The sequence below is a fragment of the Varanus komodoensis genome, unplaced genomic scaffold (genome assembly GCF_004798865.1).
Source record: "Varanus komodoensis strain SLA01 unplaced genomic scaffold, ASM479886v1 scaffold10, whole genome shotgun sequence".
NCBI classification, from domain to species: domain Eukaryota; kingdom Metazoa; phylum Chordata; class Lepidosauria; order Squamata; family Varanidae; genus Varanus; species Varanus komodoensis.
This window is the reverse complement of record NW_025335269.1, coordinates 8,496,504-8,510,484: the sequence shown is the minus strand read 5'-3', so window position 1 is coordinate 8,510,484 and position 13,981 is coordinate 8,496,504. Positions and strand designations below refer to the sequence as shown.

Below are 13,981 nucleotides of genomic sequence, written 5' to 3'. Positions count from 1 at the left end.
CCGAGGGAGCCAGCGTTTGTCTGCAGACAGTCTCTGTGGTCATGTGGCCGGCATGACTAAACACCAAAGTGCACAGAACGCTGTTTACCTTCCCACCAAAGTGGTACCTTTTTATCTACTTGCATTTGCATGCTTTTGAACTGCAAGGTTGGCAGGAGCTGGGATGGAGCAATGGGAACTCACCCTGGTGTGCAGCTTCGAACCAGTGACCTTTCGATCAGCCAGCACAGCAGTTTAAACCACTGTGCCACCTGCATCCCTTTAACAGGCTAGTAGCCTCTTTTAAATGCTAAATATACTATCTATTTTAGTCATCCTACTTTGGGACAAAAATGAGTGGTGACCTGCTTCAGACAGTACTCTACAAGGGATCATTCTCCTTTGGTATTTTGCAAAAAAGATTAATGTTCTCTTGAACTTGAAGGCTGTGTGAGCTTTTTTTCTTTTTGTAGAAAAGCAATATCTGAAGCCATAATCTGGTTACAAAAGCTGGAAAATTTCTGAGTTTGATATCCTGGGTAAAGAAGCTGAGGAAACAACACCTGGTAAATTTGTATCAACATAAAAGGGATTAGATGCTTGTCCTACCTCCAGTGAAAGCATAATGACCAGTGAAGCTAATCAGCCTGTGAAGGAGTTGCCTTTCCCAATGATGCATAATATTCCAGCCAGATGTATGGTGGTAGGAACCCTTAAAGGGAGAACAAATGGAAGAAATAACATATGACTGCTTTTAACCACATGTGTGTCCAGGTGTTCCCATTTCTGTAGAAGCAAAAAAGGATTTGTGTGTGGCTGCTGAGGCTTGTGTGGATTATTGATGTTTTCTATTTTTATCCTGGTCAATTTCCATGTAGCCTGAAGTGCCTGATCCTGCCTAATCTTGGAAGCTAAGCAGGGTCAGGCCTGGGCAGAAGTGGGATGGGTGACCTGAGTGTATGATTCTATGATTATTGCTGTCAACTGCCTAGAGAGCTTTGGCTATGGGCAGTATAAAAATGTAATAATAATAATAATAATAATAATAATAATAATAACTAGCATAGCTTGCCAAAAGACTGGCTGTTGTACAAATCTATACACATCAAATGGTCTCAGAAATAAGAGGTTAGTTTTAGTAGCTCTGATCATAGCTGACTGGCACACTAATTGCTAAAGCAAAACAGATATCACCACCATTCCCCCCCCCCCCTTTGCCAAAAATAGGTAGGGAAAAAAGTCGGTGTGCCTTACTTTGCTTACCTCTTCCACCTTTCCAACATCGCTTTCTGTAAATGACCTCTGCAGGGGAAGAGTTACCAGCTATAGCTATACGCTTTTTATTCTGGGCTTGCAAGCCTCCAATGTTTACTTCCTGATAGAATTTGGAATGCAAAATTGCACTGCCCTGCTTCAGTACATCAAGTAATGAGACTAGTGTGCTTCCAGTCTAGCAGTGTTATTCTTGCCTTGTGGTCTGCAAAGACTACTATTTCCACTTTGAGGTTCAAGCAGCAGGAATTCAAACCAATTCACAGGGGTGCAGGAATGTTGTTTTCTGCCACTCCCTTCCCTCAGATTTCCCAATTCCCTCTGATATCCGCTGCAATCCTCACAGTAGTTAGAGCAAAATAAACATTCAAAGGAACAATATATTCCTTACTGTCATCTGGGTTTTTGGCGTGACTTGATTTTGGAAGGGCAATTCAAACCCAGTAAATTTATAAAAGACCTGCTGCCTGAATTGTTGAACTTTTTGAAGCTGTGGCTACAGGGCTTGTCATGATGAGCCAATTCTTAAAAATATACTATACCACTGATAACAAAGAGATTTATGCCTGTTCATAATTTCAGAAAGCAGGCTGAAATAAGACCTGATTGCAGTCTGTATCTATACAGATACTAATCTGTTTCAAATAAACAGATTTGAATTTTCTTATTGTTCAAATAAACCTATCGCTTCCCAATGTTAAAGGGACGCACTGTTTTGCCAAATTATCTTTGTTCTGCCTTTCTTATGAACCTTGACTAAGCCATTTAAACTAGCAAGCATGTTTGCTTGTCAGAGAAATACATCCTCTTAATTCCTACTACATGCACCATGTCTCCTAGATCCAAGAAGTAAAGGTGTTTTAGTCTTAACTATTGCTCCCACAGACTATAGTTTCTTGCAGTAAAGCGTAGCTTCCATATGATGATGGATAACAGAATCCCTGTGTTAGAGCCAAACCAGACATTACATAAATGTGTATTTGTATGTAGGGTGGAGGTTTTTCAAAATCTTCATTGCATCATTGGGAATGGGGGGTGTTGCGGTCAGATTTAACAGTTGTGGTGTGTTCCTTTAAAGCATCTGAGGTGTAACCTTGCAAATATAATAGTGCACTGACTTTCCATATCATCTTACTTACTGGTAAGGTCAATTTAATGAACTGAGCTAATATCTCATGTTTTTAATGGAAGCAGGAATTCCAAAATATTTAAAACTTAATACAGTTGTTCCATGGTTTTAAAGTATTTTCTGAGGATGCAGAAAACTATTTTTACCTCAGATTTCATTTAGAGAAGGAAAAAGATGAGATTTCTGTCATGCTAGAAACGACATGCTTCCTGGACTCCCTTATGAAATTACTTATTTTCTCTGTTGCCTTAGACAACCTGAGCTTCTCAACTGCAGAGCTAAACATACAATCCTGGGATGAGAACTGCAGATTTGTTTAATGCAGCAAATTTCTTAAGTTTCATTTTAGATGGGTAGGGTGGAATGGTCCAAAACATTTTGCTGCCTGAGCCAATATACAATGCCCCTGTAAAAGTCAACAGGGCTGGCTGGCAAGACAGCAGCCTCTGCCTAATTTGAGGGCAACAGGGTAGTGTTGTCCAACCTCTGGCTGCTGCTTTCTGCCTTTCTCCACCTAGAAATTGTAACATTTCTCATCTCCAGGGCTGACAAACAATACACATAAGAGTGCTTCCTTTTCCTTCCCTCAATCAGAGATTTTTGGAGAAAGAAATTTTTATAGTCACATTTCAAATGCAACAACAGTTTCTTCATTTTGGTTAATGCTTACAGAAACTGGAAAAGGAAGTCATGTTAACTACTGATTTAATTCTTCAGACCACCCTTCTTTCTCTTGAGAATTGACTGGTGTGCACAGTCAATTATTGCAACATAATTGTATTAATGAAACAACTGATTGAACATTTAACTATTAAAATATACCTATTTAATTGCCCAGATGAGTAAAAATGCTTTCTGCTAAAGGCATCTAAAGAAGGGTGTTGGCAGAAGAACATAAACAGGTTCTGTGATGATGCCTCCATCAGCTGTTTTTGAACCAAGCAATTTAGGGCTTTAAAGGTAAGTGGCAATACCTTGGACTGGGCCCAAAAGGAAGCTAGTGGACTTAATTTAAGCCAGTGGACTTAATTTAAAGCTGGTGTAATGTGCTCAAAACTGCCTGTATCTGCCAAACAATGTAAAAAGCAAGGATCAGGGCTTGATTGCTTTGCTTCCTTCAACAATATTAAAATAATAAATGACATTAAAAGGGGATCCACGGTCACACTGAAAATTCTTCATGCTTATTGGCAGCAAAATACCATGGCAATTTTCCCAAATATTCTCTGGGGGATGGGACCAGACTTCTCTAATAGTTTGGAAGCTTGGAAGTGAAAATGTGCAGCAAAGCAAATTCTGAGGAGTTTCAGTTCTGACTTTGTGGGAGACTTGTGAGTTTTGCCTTGCCATACTTGGTTTCAAATACATATCTACAGCTTCTTAAGTTTAGGGAGCATCCTGCTTTTTTTGGGGGTGGGGGTGGGGTCCAGATCTCTCAATGTGTTGATGTACAAATACATGTATCATCTTAAGAGGAAAAGGAAGCACAAAACTGAATAAGACAGTTGGAAGACAATCTTGGAGGTCATCTAGTCCAACACCAATACTTGATATTACCTGTTTTCTCTACAACACTTGGTGCTAAGCAGCCACTGCCAAAAGAAATCATGTGAAGACCAATAACTGTGTACTGAAAGGCAAGGAGCTGTGGACCTTCTCATACATGTTGGCTTCTGAGGTGATTAAGGTGAGGGCATGACTGTTATTTATTTAAAACATTTGTATGCCACCCAATTGTGCCACAGCACCTCTGGGCGGTTCACAATCAAAAGAAGTAGATTTGAATTGGTCTGTATCAGAATGATACTTAAGTGGGATTTAACTCATGTATATATAGGGTGAGTCTTACAAATGAAAAGACAAGAAGACAATTTCATCTGAAAATGAAGCTTAAACAAGGCCCTTTATGCTTTAGTCATTAGAGAGCTGAACTAGGATTGGAGAAGCCCATTTGATTCCCAGCTCAGACTTGAAACTTGGTGAGTGACCTTGGGCCACTCACTATCTCTTGGCTCAATCTATCTCGCTGGGTTGTTGTGAGGATAAAGTAGAAGAAGGGACAACTACTTTCAGAGTTTTGAATTCTCTGGAGGAAAAGCAGGGTGCAAATACAATACAGTGAGAAATATGTGGATGTAATTGTATTTGCACATATTCTTCCTCTTGCCTCTGTGTCAAAATTGAACTTCTCTGAGCAAAAACACCAATGTTCTGTTTCTGTTATTTTAATATACCAACTTGTAAAATATTAAGCAAAATATTTTGGAACATTTTATCACCATAACAGTTCTGGCGAGGCAGTAACTGGGGTGGGGAACTTAAAGTAACAGTGTTCCTTTCTACAATACCTGAGAATATAAAATTTTATTCAGGTTATTTTTTGTGTGTTGCCACATAAAGTGATTTTTTTTCCATTCCTATGTTTCACAGGAAAATACTTAGACTTTTTATTCTCATTACTCAGAAAAAGTACCTATAAAAATACCCTAACCCTCATCTGGAATACTGTGCCCAGTTCTGGGCACCAAGATTTAAGAAAGATGCAGAAAAATTAGAAAGGGTCCAGAGGAGGGCAATGAAAATGATCCAGGGTTTGGAAACACTGCTCTATGAGGAGCGACTGAGAGAACTGGGTATAGCCAGTTTTGAGAAGAGAAAGCTGAGGGGGCCATGATATCACTTTATAAGTATCTCAAAGCCTATCACAAAGAGAAAAGTCAAGATCTCTTCTTGCTGATACCAGAGTGTAGGAAACAAAATAATCAACTCAAGCTGTAACAACCCAAGTTCAGACTAGATATCAGGAAAAGTTTCCTCACTTTCAGAGCAATATGACAGAGGAACAAGTTGCCCAGAGAGGTGGTGGGCTCTCCCACACTAGAGACATACAAAAAGAAACTGGACATGGCCATCATGGCCCCTTCCAACTCTGCTATTCTATAATTTTTATTCTGTATTCTGCCTTATCAATGCCTGAGCTCACAAAAGCCACGAGAGGGCAGCACTGGGTCTGTTTTACAGCAAAATACACAAGGCTTACAAAGTATAGTTAAAAATGAGGTCGTGTCATTCTAAAATTTTAGTAGAAATTAGTTGGGCCCAGAAGTTTTTGAATTCTCTTTATTGAGGCTTCATGTTAGACCTTAACTATCTATCATGTATTGTGTGGTTTTAAATATTTTTGGTCATTGCAGACCACAAACATATTTCTGTAGAGTTGTACCTATTATTTAAACAATAGTCCTCATGAAAATGTTGCTGTTTTTACATTAAATGAGACCCCTTTTGCATACCACTTCTTGTCTTTTCAATTTTAATTATGTAATCAAACATTTATGGATCACCTTTTTGATCCAAATTATTGTTAGTAGTAATTTCATTTCTATACTACCCCATGGCTGAAGCTATCTGGGCAGTTTATACAGTCCATAAAAACAGATGATAGCAATACAATAAAATATCAGAAAATAAGAAAAAAAACCTTAAAAGGTTTAAAACAGCTATAACCGATGATAAAAATAGACAATAACAAGGAATAACAGAACAGTGACTCTGCAAGACCCCTGGAGATCTCCCTCAAATCCTGGGGGACCAAGTAAGTCTTTAAATATTTCAAACTAAGACTTCAGCACCTGCTGGCCTGGCAAACAAGCCTCCAAGCTGACTTACAGTTAAAATTTGCAACAACTTAAAAACTTTAAACCCGTTTAAAGATAAAACTTAAAAACTTAACTGGGAGACATATGGTCCTCATACTAGACATTTGCCCCAATGTGTTGGAGAAAATGTGACTGGAATGTATTTTAGCCTACCAGTTTATATTCTGGTTTGGCTTTCCCTATAATGCATGACTTAAGGCATAGGGCAGGCCCTTTCATTAGGCCGAGTGAGGTTTTCACCTCAAACAGCAGATGCCGAGTGCCTTTTGAGCTCCCCAATTATTCCCACATCTTGGGGGACAAGCTGTGTATGCTGGCTTCCCTCAAGTAATCCACTGCCTCATGTGTTGTAGGGGATACTATCTTACTGTGAGTGTTGAACAAAGTTTCAGATGCCAGTCCAGTGAACTTCTCGTAATGAACAAAATATATTGACCTAGCCCTACATCTAAACACATTTAGTTGGCAGGCATTGGATTACAAGGCTGCTCCTCTATGCTAAGTCAGGAGGCAGTAAAGCATGAATTATATTTTGATTTGTGGTGAGCTGATATTTTGAGAATTTTATTACTGATGCAGCCCATACAGACCATATTGATTTTGTAGTTCTATTTTACAGCCAGTGGGGATAGGAAATATTCTGGGAGTAATTGGGAGTAATCCAAAAAGTATTCTGCTAGAGAAAAAGCAAATTAACATTAATGGTTTAACTCAGGGACAGGGAATGTGTGGTTTTAGAAGGACCAGCATATTTTCCATGTAAAAGATGACTTGGGAGGGGAACTTGGTATATACTGATTTTTAATCTTGATATGCATTATTCACAATCTTTTCCAAAGTGAAGGCCTTTAGAACAGGAGTGGGTAAAAAGTAGATCTGAATCTTATAGGTTTATCTGTATGATCTCCACTAGACAGGCAAGGACTTCTGTCTCCTGGTGGTTACAACAGTAGTAACAAAATGGCCCTCCACTCTAAATTATACAGTAGTACCTTGGCTCACAAATGCCTCCGTTCACCACCAAATCGGGTCGCAAACAGAAATTTCAGAAAAATTTTGCTTCAGGTCATGAACTCCTCATCAGTTGACAATTGTGATTGCGCCCATGTTCCCTGCCTGAGCGCAACTGCGATCGCGTCTGTTTAGGGCCGCGATCGTGGTAGCGCTCAGGCAGGTTAACATGGGCACAATCATGGTCATGCTCAAGGGGGAGATGGCCGTGATCTTTGTTGTTATTTTGCTTCAAATTTTTGTGTTTTTTTAAAAAAGTTACAGAATGGATTAACCTTATTTACATTGAACCTTATGGGAAAATTGGACTTGGCTCACAACCAATTTGGGAAGTGACCAGAGTCATGGAATTGATTAAGTTTGTGAGCCAAGGTACCACTGTACTGCTGAAATAAATAAATTGGAGGAAGGGGGAGGTAAAAGAATCACAAGCTGTATTCCATTCAGGAAATTGAAGCAAATTCCTTGACTCAGAATTGTATACTTCTTAAGTGTATATTGTTTGCACCAACTTTCTCTTGGTAGATTTCAAGGTTCTGTTAAGAAAAATGGAAGATTTCTCAAGGGTCACCTGATGATGCTTACTAGTAGAAGATTCAGGGTTTTAAAAAGGGAAAAGATACTTCCCACAGCATTGCTACCACTAGATGTAGTGATGGCCACTAACTTGGAAGCATTTAAAAGAGGATTACACAAATTCATGGAGGATACATCTAACAATACCTTCTAGTTATGAGGAATATATATTACCAGAATGCCAGATCCTGACATTCATGTCAGTTGCTGGGGAATATGGATAGGAGTACAGTTTTATGTTCATGGCTCAATTGTGGACTTCTCACAGGCAGTTTTGTTGAGCCCTGTGCTAACAGAATGTTAGACTAAACAGGCCTTTGATCCAATCTAGAATGGCTGTTCCTTTGTGGAAAAATGACCCTTCCTGAAAAAAGATAAGTGTGTGTACATAGTGAAGTTCAGAGGAAATATAGTGCTAAAAATAATCTCTAAGGAAGGACACTTGATGTAACTACATAGTATTCTTGGAAGCTAGCTCTGATCAACAAGCAGAAGGTAATGCTTAAAATCAGAGAAGTGAAAATAAGAGAATAAAGGATCCAGAAATGTCATGGTGCCCTTCTTATTATTTAAAACATTCTCCAGCTGAAACACACAAGGGATAGATTCTGATTTGCACTTTCTCATCTCATTCTCCCCCCCCCCCCTGTAAGTATGCATCAAGTAGTAACACTACCAATTAATTCCATTTCAATCCAGGCTGTAACACAACGAACTGTGGAAAAATCAAAGGGACTGAGGTAAATGTGTCTGCAAGGCAGTGTACCCTCTCTTCCAACAGCTGTCACTGGAGATGACTCTCTCACTCTGCCTAATGGTAGGGCTGGCCTTGTGAACTCATACAGTGGTACCTTGGTTCACGAACTTAATCCGTTCCAGGACTCTGGTCATTACCCAAATTGGTCGTGAGCCAAGTTAAATTTCCCCATAAGGTTCAGTGTAAATAAGGTCAATCCATTCTGTAACCATTTTTTTAAATCAGAAAAATGTGAAGCAAAGTGACAACAATAAAGATTGTGGCCATCTCCCCCCCCCCCCCACCCAAACAAAATATGGGCCCCCCCCCCCCCCCACAGCACAACTGAGATAGCACCTGTCATCCCTGCACACACCCATCATCCCGGCATGCTGGGGCGTGTGGGGGAGAGACGGGTGATCACGAGCGCACTGCGGGAGGAAGAGAAGGGCGCAAATGGTGCACTGGGGGAGGAAGAGATTGGCGCAATCTCGGCCATCTCCCCCCTGCCCCCAGCATGATCACGGCCATCTCCCCACTCAGGGGTGGGGAGATGGCTGCGATCGTGCTGGTTGCAGGTGGGGAGATGGCCACGATTGCAGTTCCATTTGTGCAGGGAAGGCGTGCCTGATCAGAGGCGCGCTCCTGCAGGAAAGACAGGCGGAATCTCGGCCATCTCCCCTGCGGCTTGGCTCTGCTGCTCCTGTCTTTCCTGCAGCAGCGGGCCTCTGAGCACACATGCCTTCCCTGCATGAAAGCAACTGCGATCGTGGCCGTCTCCCCACTCGGGGCGGGGGGGGGGGAGATGGCTGTGATCTTGGTCGCCATCCAAAGCGGTGTTCACGACCCAAGTCAAAGTTTTTGTTTGTGCCCCCATCTGTTCGTGAACCAAGGTGTTCATGAGCCAAGGTGCGAGTGCTCGTACCACTGTACTTAGCATTGTAAACAGATACCAGAAATCACACACTGCTATATTTCATGGAAACAATTGAAATGGTTGATGCTGACAGGGACTTTCTTCCTGCTTCATCCAAGGTCAAAGGATGCCAGTTGAAACATGGATGCCAATCAACTTGCACAGGTATAGCAGCCTTGTGCAATAATCACGGAAAGATTCAGGCATTTAGTTGGAGCTCAGTGCTCTGGCCAAGCATAAGCAGCAGGGTTGAAAGCAGTGGCTTGTGCTGCTACTGAAATGCAATTTATTAATTCTTTTTTCCTAGTTAGGGGAAAGGAGAGTCAGCTGGTGTATTCCTTAAGATTAGCAAGCTACACTTTCACATAACATATTGTATTAGCACAGCAGCTGAAGATAGCTGGGGAAGGGGAAGAGCAAGAGAAGAAAACCTTGTTTCTGTTAAGAACTGCATTCCAAAGCTAACTGCAAGCGGGGCCACCCTTGCTCCCCTCCCTTTCCTTCCTGCCTAGTGGGATGCCTGGGGAGGGACAGATCATCACACCTGCCAGAAGTTTAAGTGATTGCTTCTGGAGGGCACGTGAAATGATGCCAAAGGCTGCAGACACCTAGGGTGGCCAATTATGAATCTTCACAAAAAGAGAAGATGCATCCAGGATAAAAGAGGATACTAGTTTGCACAAAAAGTGTGCACACTGATGTTTATGTAGTGTTGCACATTTTGTAATAATTATGGATGCAAATGCAATACATCTTACCAGAGTGTGGAAGATGGTGACCAGGTGATTGTAAAGGCTTTGCTCAGCTTGCTGTCCAGGTTCTGCTGATGGGCAACTTCAAGGACCAGCTCTTCCTTCCGATGGTTCTTTGTCTTAAATTGGACTTAGACTGGATGACTGTTCAAATAGAGGAAACTTACAAAACTGTGAGCAGTCTTCCATAAAAGAGGACACATGACTGCTTAAACCTGAGTTAAGAACCAATTTGGCTGCAGTGTTAAGAAAAATGCTTCTCTTTTTCAAATAATGAAAACTGGAGGTTGCTTCTTTCATCTTTCCAAATTCCATAGCCTAAGGTAAAACACAATATCCAATAAAACCATTACATACAAACTTTATTAAAAGAAAATGGTATAAACATGTGTGAGCCATTTTGTCTACTCTCTTTCATGGTGAATAATCATAATACTTAAATATAAAGCTATGAGAATGCCATATACATGTAAATAATCAAATTTTCTTCAACAGGTATCCTAGAGAAATCAGGTTTTCTAGTTTTCTAAGTACACTATCACAAGTAATTTTCGAGATAAACTAGAAAGATATTAATTTTTATTTTAACAAAAAGTGTATATATTCATGGGAAAAAACAAAGAACATATGATAGTACCCTAGCAAACTGCATTATCTGAACTTAGAGTATACGAAGCTCCAAATTTGTTAAAGCTCTGCTTTTACACAAAGTACTTCTAGATAAGGCTTTCTGTTGTGCAGCTGCCCTGCCTTGTCCATGGAATTTGGTGAAGCGGGGTCCAGAAGTTGTTGTCTTCCACTTGTAATCCTCCTATGTTTTACCACTGCTTCTTCCATCTTTTTACATTCCACAGAAAATCTTGCAAAGAGAAAATAATGGCACAGCTGCACAATGCACTAAGAGCCTCTGTCTGGAAGTATCCACTCACCTTTCTGTTTTCTCAAAGCAATATCATACTATACAAACAATGCTTCTTTGAACCTCAGGTTATCTAAACGTTTTGGTTGTTTCACAGGCGAACTGTATGAATGTGTTTTCCCATACTGACATTTTAAAGGCTGCAATTGTCAAAGCTTGAGTAAGTTCCAATGAATACAGTAGGACTTACTTTTCAGTAAACATGGATTATGGTTGCTCTATAAATGCTAATTCCTATGACTTGCTGAACTAGTCAAATAAGTACTTAAAGAAAGAGCATATCAATGCCTGCTAATTCAGTACTGTGGGTCACACATTTTCATATGCAAAGGGATGCTGACATACATAATTTTTGATCAGGGCATTACATTTTCTATGATAGAAAATAATAGCGAAAAATACCGTTTTCCCAAAAATAAGACCTAACCGGAAAATAAGCCCTAGCATGATTTTTCAGGATGCTCGTAATATAAGCCCTACTCCCAAAATATGCTCCAGTTAACATCGTCAGCCAGACGAACTCATTTATTATGTCTGTTGCAACACAATTCGGAGTTTGGAGTGTTATGACAATGTTTCAGAAGAAGATGGCATGACTATTTGAATAAATGTAGATTGTTGTATATGAAAAAATAAGACATCACCTGAAAATAAGCCCTAGTGCATCTTTTGGAGCAAAAATTAATATAAGAACCAGTCTTATTTTCAGGGAAACATGGTAGTTAACTTATAACATTATCCTATATGTATCTATTGAGAAGTAATTCCAACAAGTTGAATGGGAATTGTTGCCAGATAAATGAAGACAGCATCCTCTATAACTCTACCAATAGAAACAGTACCTCATAAATATCAAGATGTTTAATACTGAAATAAAGTAGTAATAAAAAACCTATCAAATTGCTACGCTCACAGGACAAGCCCCAACAGTGCAAGCATGTGGCCTGCATGTAGAGGCCCTTGAACCCTCTCCACAAATCTTGCGCTGTTGCTGTTGCAGTTTCTTTTCAAAATGTGACTGTCCTGCAGTTGATGCTCTAGTAACTCTACAAAAATGCATATTTCCTAAAATATACAAAAAACGCACCCCAAATAAAAAAAGTGTGCTTAACTCAATGACGCATATACATATGTTATAAAAATTAAAGCTATTTTTAAGCTAAAGGCAGCATATATAGCAAGGCATTTGATGTCAAAGGTGTTCATACAATATATAACATTAGGAAATTGCATAGGACATGGATTTTTTCACAGTGGAACAGTTTATTGCCTGCAAAATTCACTGGTAACATTGGGTAGAGGGTAAGCAAACAAAGAAAAATCCAGAATATACTTTGGTAAGAGCTCTTTTACAAGCCCCCTTGGAGTGTTACACAGAAAATAATGCAGAGTTTCAGGAGTCACTGGCTTATACCATGATTGCCGCTCTGGGAAGTGTATAAAAGAGGGTGCCTGAACCCTTTCAAGAATATAATTGGCATCCTCATTCAGTCTTTCATAGGATCCAATGAAATCGTACCTCACTGCACACGGCTGGCACAAGTTGTAGATGGGCATCCAATGTTCGTTCATTCTCTCCACTTCTTCATCTAAGAGGTACTGGAGAAATTCAGAGAAGGTAACATCATCACCTGTGCTTTTCCCAGGGTTTTTTCTATACCTTTTTACGATTTCCACGCCATACTTTAGCTGGTATTCTTTGATTTCTCCAAACTTATTCCTATAAGCTGATAAAAGCCTTTCCATTGGATCCCGAACAAATATGAACTTGAAATAGTGCTTTAGTCGGTAACGGATCTCATCTGGCTTCATGTCACTTAGGAACAACAAGTCTCTTTTGTGGTCCATTTTAAGCTTCATATTCACACTCTCCAATGCACCATCCAAAACTTTAAGAATCCGTTTCCAGTTGGAGCAGGCCACTTTGGGGACATAGCAGTACAGAAAACGATGTTTGTCACTAACCAGAATGTGTTTGAGTGCAGTCCTCCTCTGGCCTGCCGGGAGGTCCCAGACACTCTGAGGCATGTTTTTTTGTCCACACATAGTACGGATGGTCCGATTCCGGATATCCTGCAGTACTTGGTAGTCCACATCCTCTGATGCTGATCTGGCACTGCCAACCCTCCTCCAAGGCAGCTCCCCATGCGAGGGATGGAGCGGTGGGGGCTTCACGTCCGCCAAAATCCCCTTTTCGATCATAAGCAGGAGTCCACTGGAGGCCACAATCACAGCAAACATCAGCATAGATGGCAAGAACATAGTGCCACTGGCACTTCGGGAGCGGGTCCTGGCAGACACGGTGGCCCGGCGCACGGAAGTGGGCCCCATCTCCTTGCCTCTTGCCACGAGAGGCATGAGGGGCTGTGGAAACATGGCTTGTGGAAGTTGCTTGGAGGCTGGCTAACAGCCGTGCTCCCACCTCCTGGCCGACGGGTGATGCTGTGTTGCTGGCGCAGGCGCTGCTTTCCACGGACGGGCCTGAGCGAAAAGGGGCTGGTGCCGCGCCCCGACAATGCCCCTCTCGAAAGCTCCCCTGATTAACTCAGTCCTGCCCTGCCTGCTCCTCCGAAAGGGCAGCGACGGGGCCCGAAGGCTCGCAAGCTGCCGCCTTCCATGCGGAGAGGAGTGGAGCCGGAGAAGCGGGCGGCGGCGGGTTCCTCCAGCGGAGCCTCGAGGGCAGCCGCAGACACGGACCGGAGGTGCCGCGCTTTCTTGGGAGCCGGGAAGAGCGGCAGTCCGGCAGTGACGGCTCGGCCGGGGCGGGTAGACCGGTACGAGCTGGAGCCGCCCCCTCCTCTTCCTCCTTCGCTTCCAGCGTCGCTGCTGCTGCGTGTCTCTGCCTCTCTCGGCGGAACGGCTCCTCCACGCGGCTGCCTGAGGAAGGCGATACTCCTTCGATCCGCCTCACTTGCCCGAGGAGTTGGCAGGGGGCGCCTTCGGAGCCCAGACGGTGGGTGCGCGGCTGAGGCTGCCCGCGCACCGCACTTCTGCCTCGCTCTGGCACTTCCATGTGCTGCTTTTTGCGGGTT

At 41.9% G+C, this 13,981-nt stretch overlaps 1 protein-coding gene across 2 annotated transcripts; it reads right to left on the bottom strand.

Annotated features, from left to right (window-relative positions):
• Nucleotides 1–10,231: 10,231 nt before the first annotated feature.
• CHST14 (carbohydrate sulfotransferase 14) lies at nt 10,232–13,677 on the bottom strand. 2 transcript variants are annotated; one of them, XM_044453819.1, is made up of 2 exons: nt 12,469–13,677; nt 10,232–10,348 (listed from the first exon to the last, which is right to left on the bottom strand). In XM_044453819.1, the coding sequence occupies exons 1-2, from the start codon at nt 13,323–13,325 to the stop codon at nt 10,327–10,329; spliced, it is 879 nt and encodes a 292-aa protein (XP_044309754.1). In that variant the 5' UTR covers nt 13,326–13,677; the 3' UTR covers nt 10,232–10,326. The 2 variants fall into 2 exon arrangements, with proteins under 2 accessions (XP_044309754.1, XP_044309746.1); XM_044453811.1 differs by lacking the exon at nt 10,232–10,348 and having other exon boundaries at nt 10,376–13,677.
• Nucleotides 13,678–13,981: the final 304 nt, after the last annotated feature.

Bases quoted from the DNA above. Each gene is read 5' to 3' on its own strand.
- CHST14 (XM_044453811.1), bottom strand. From the start codon at position 13,325: ATGTTTCCACAGCCCCTCATGCCTCTCGTGGCAAGAGGCAAGGAGATG.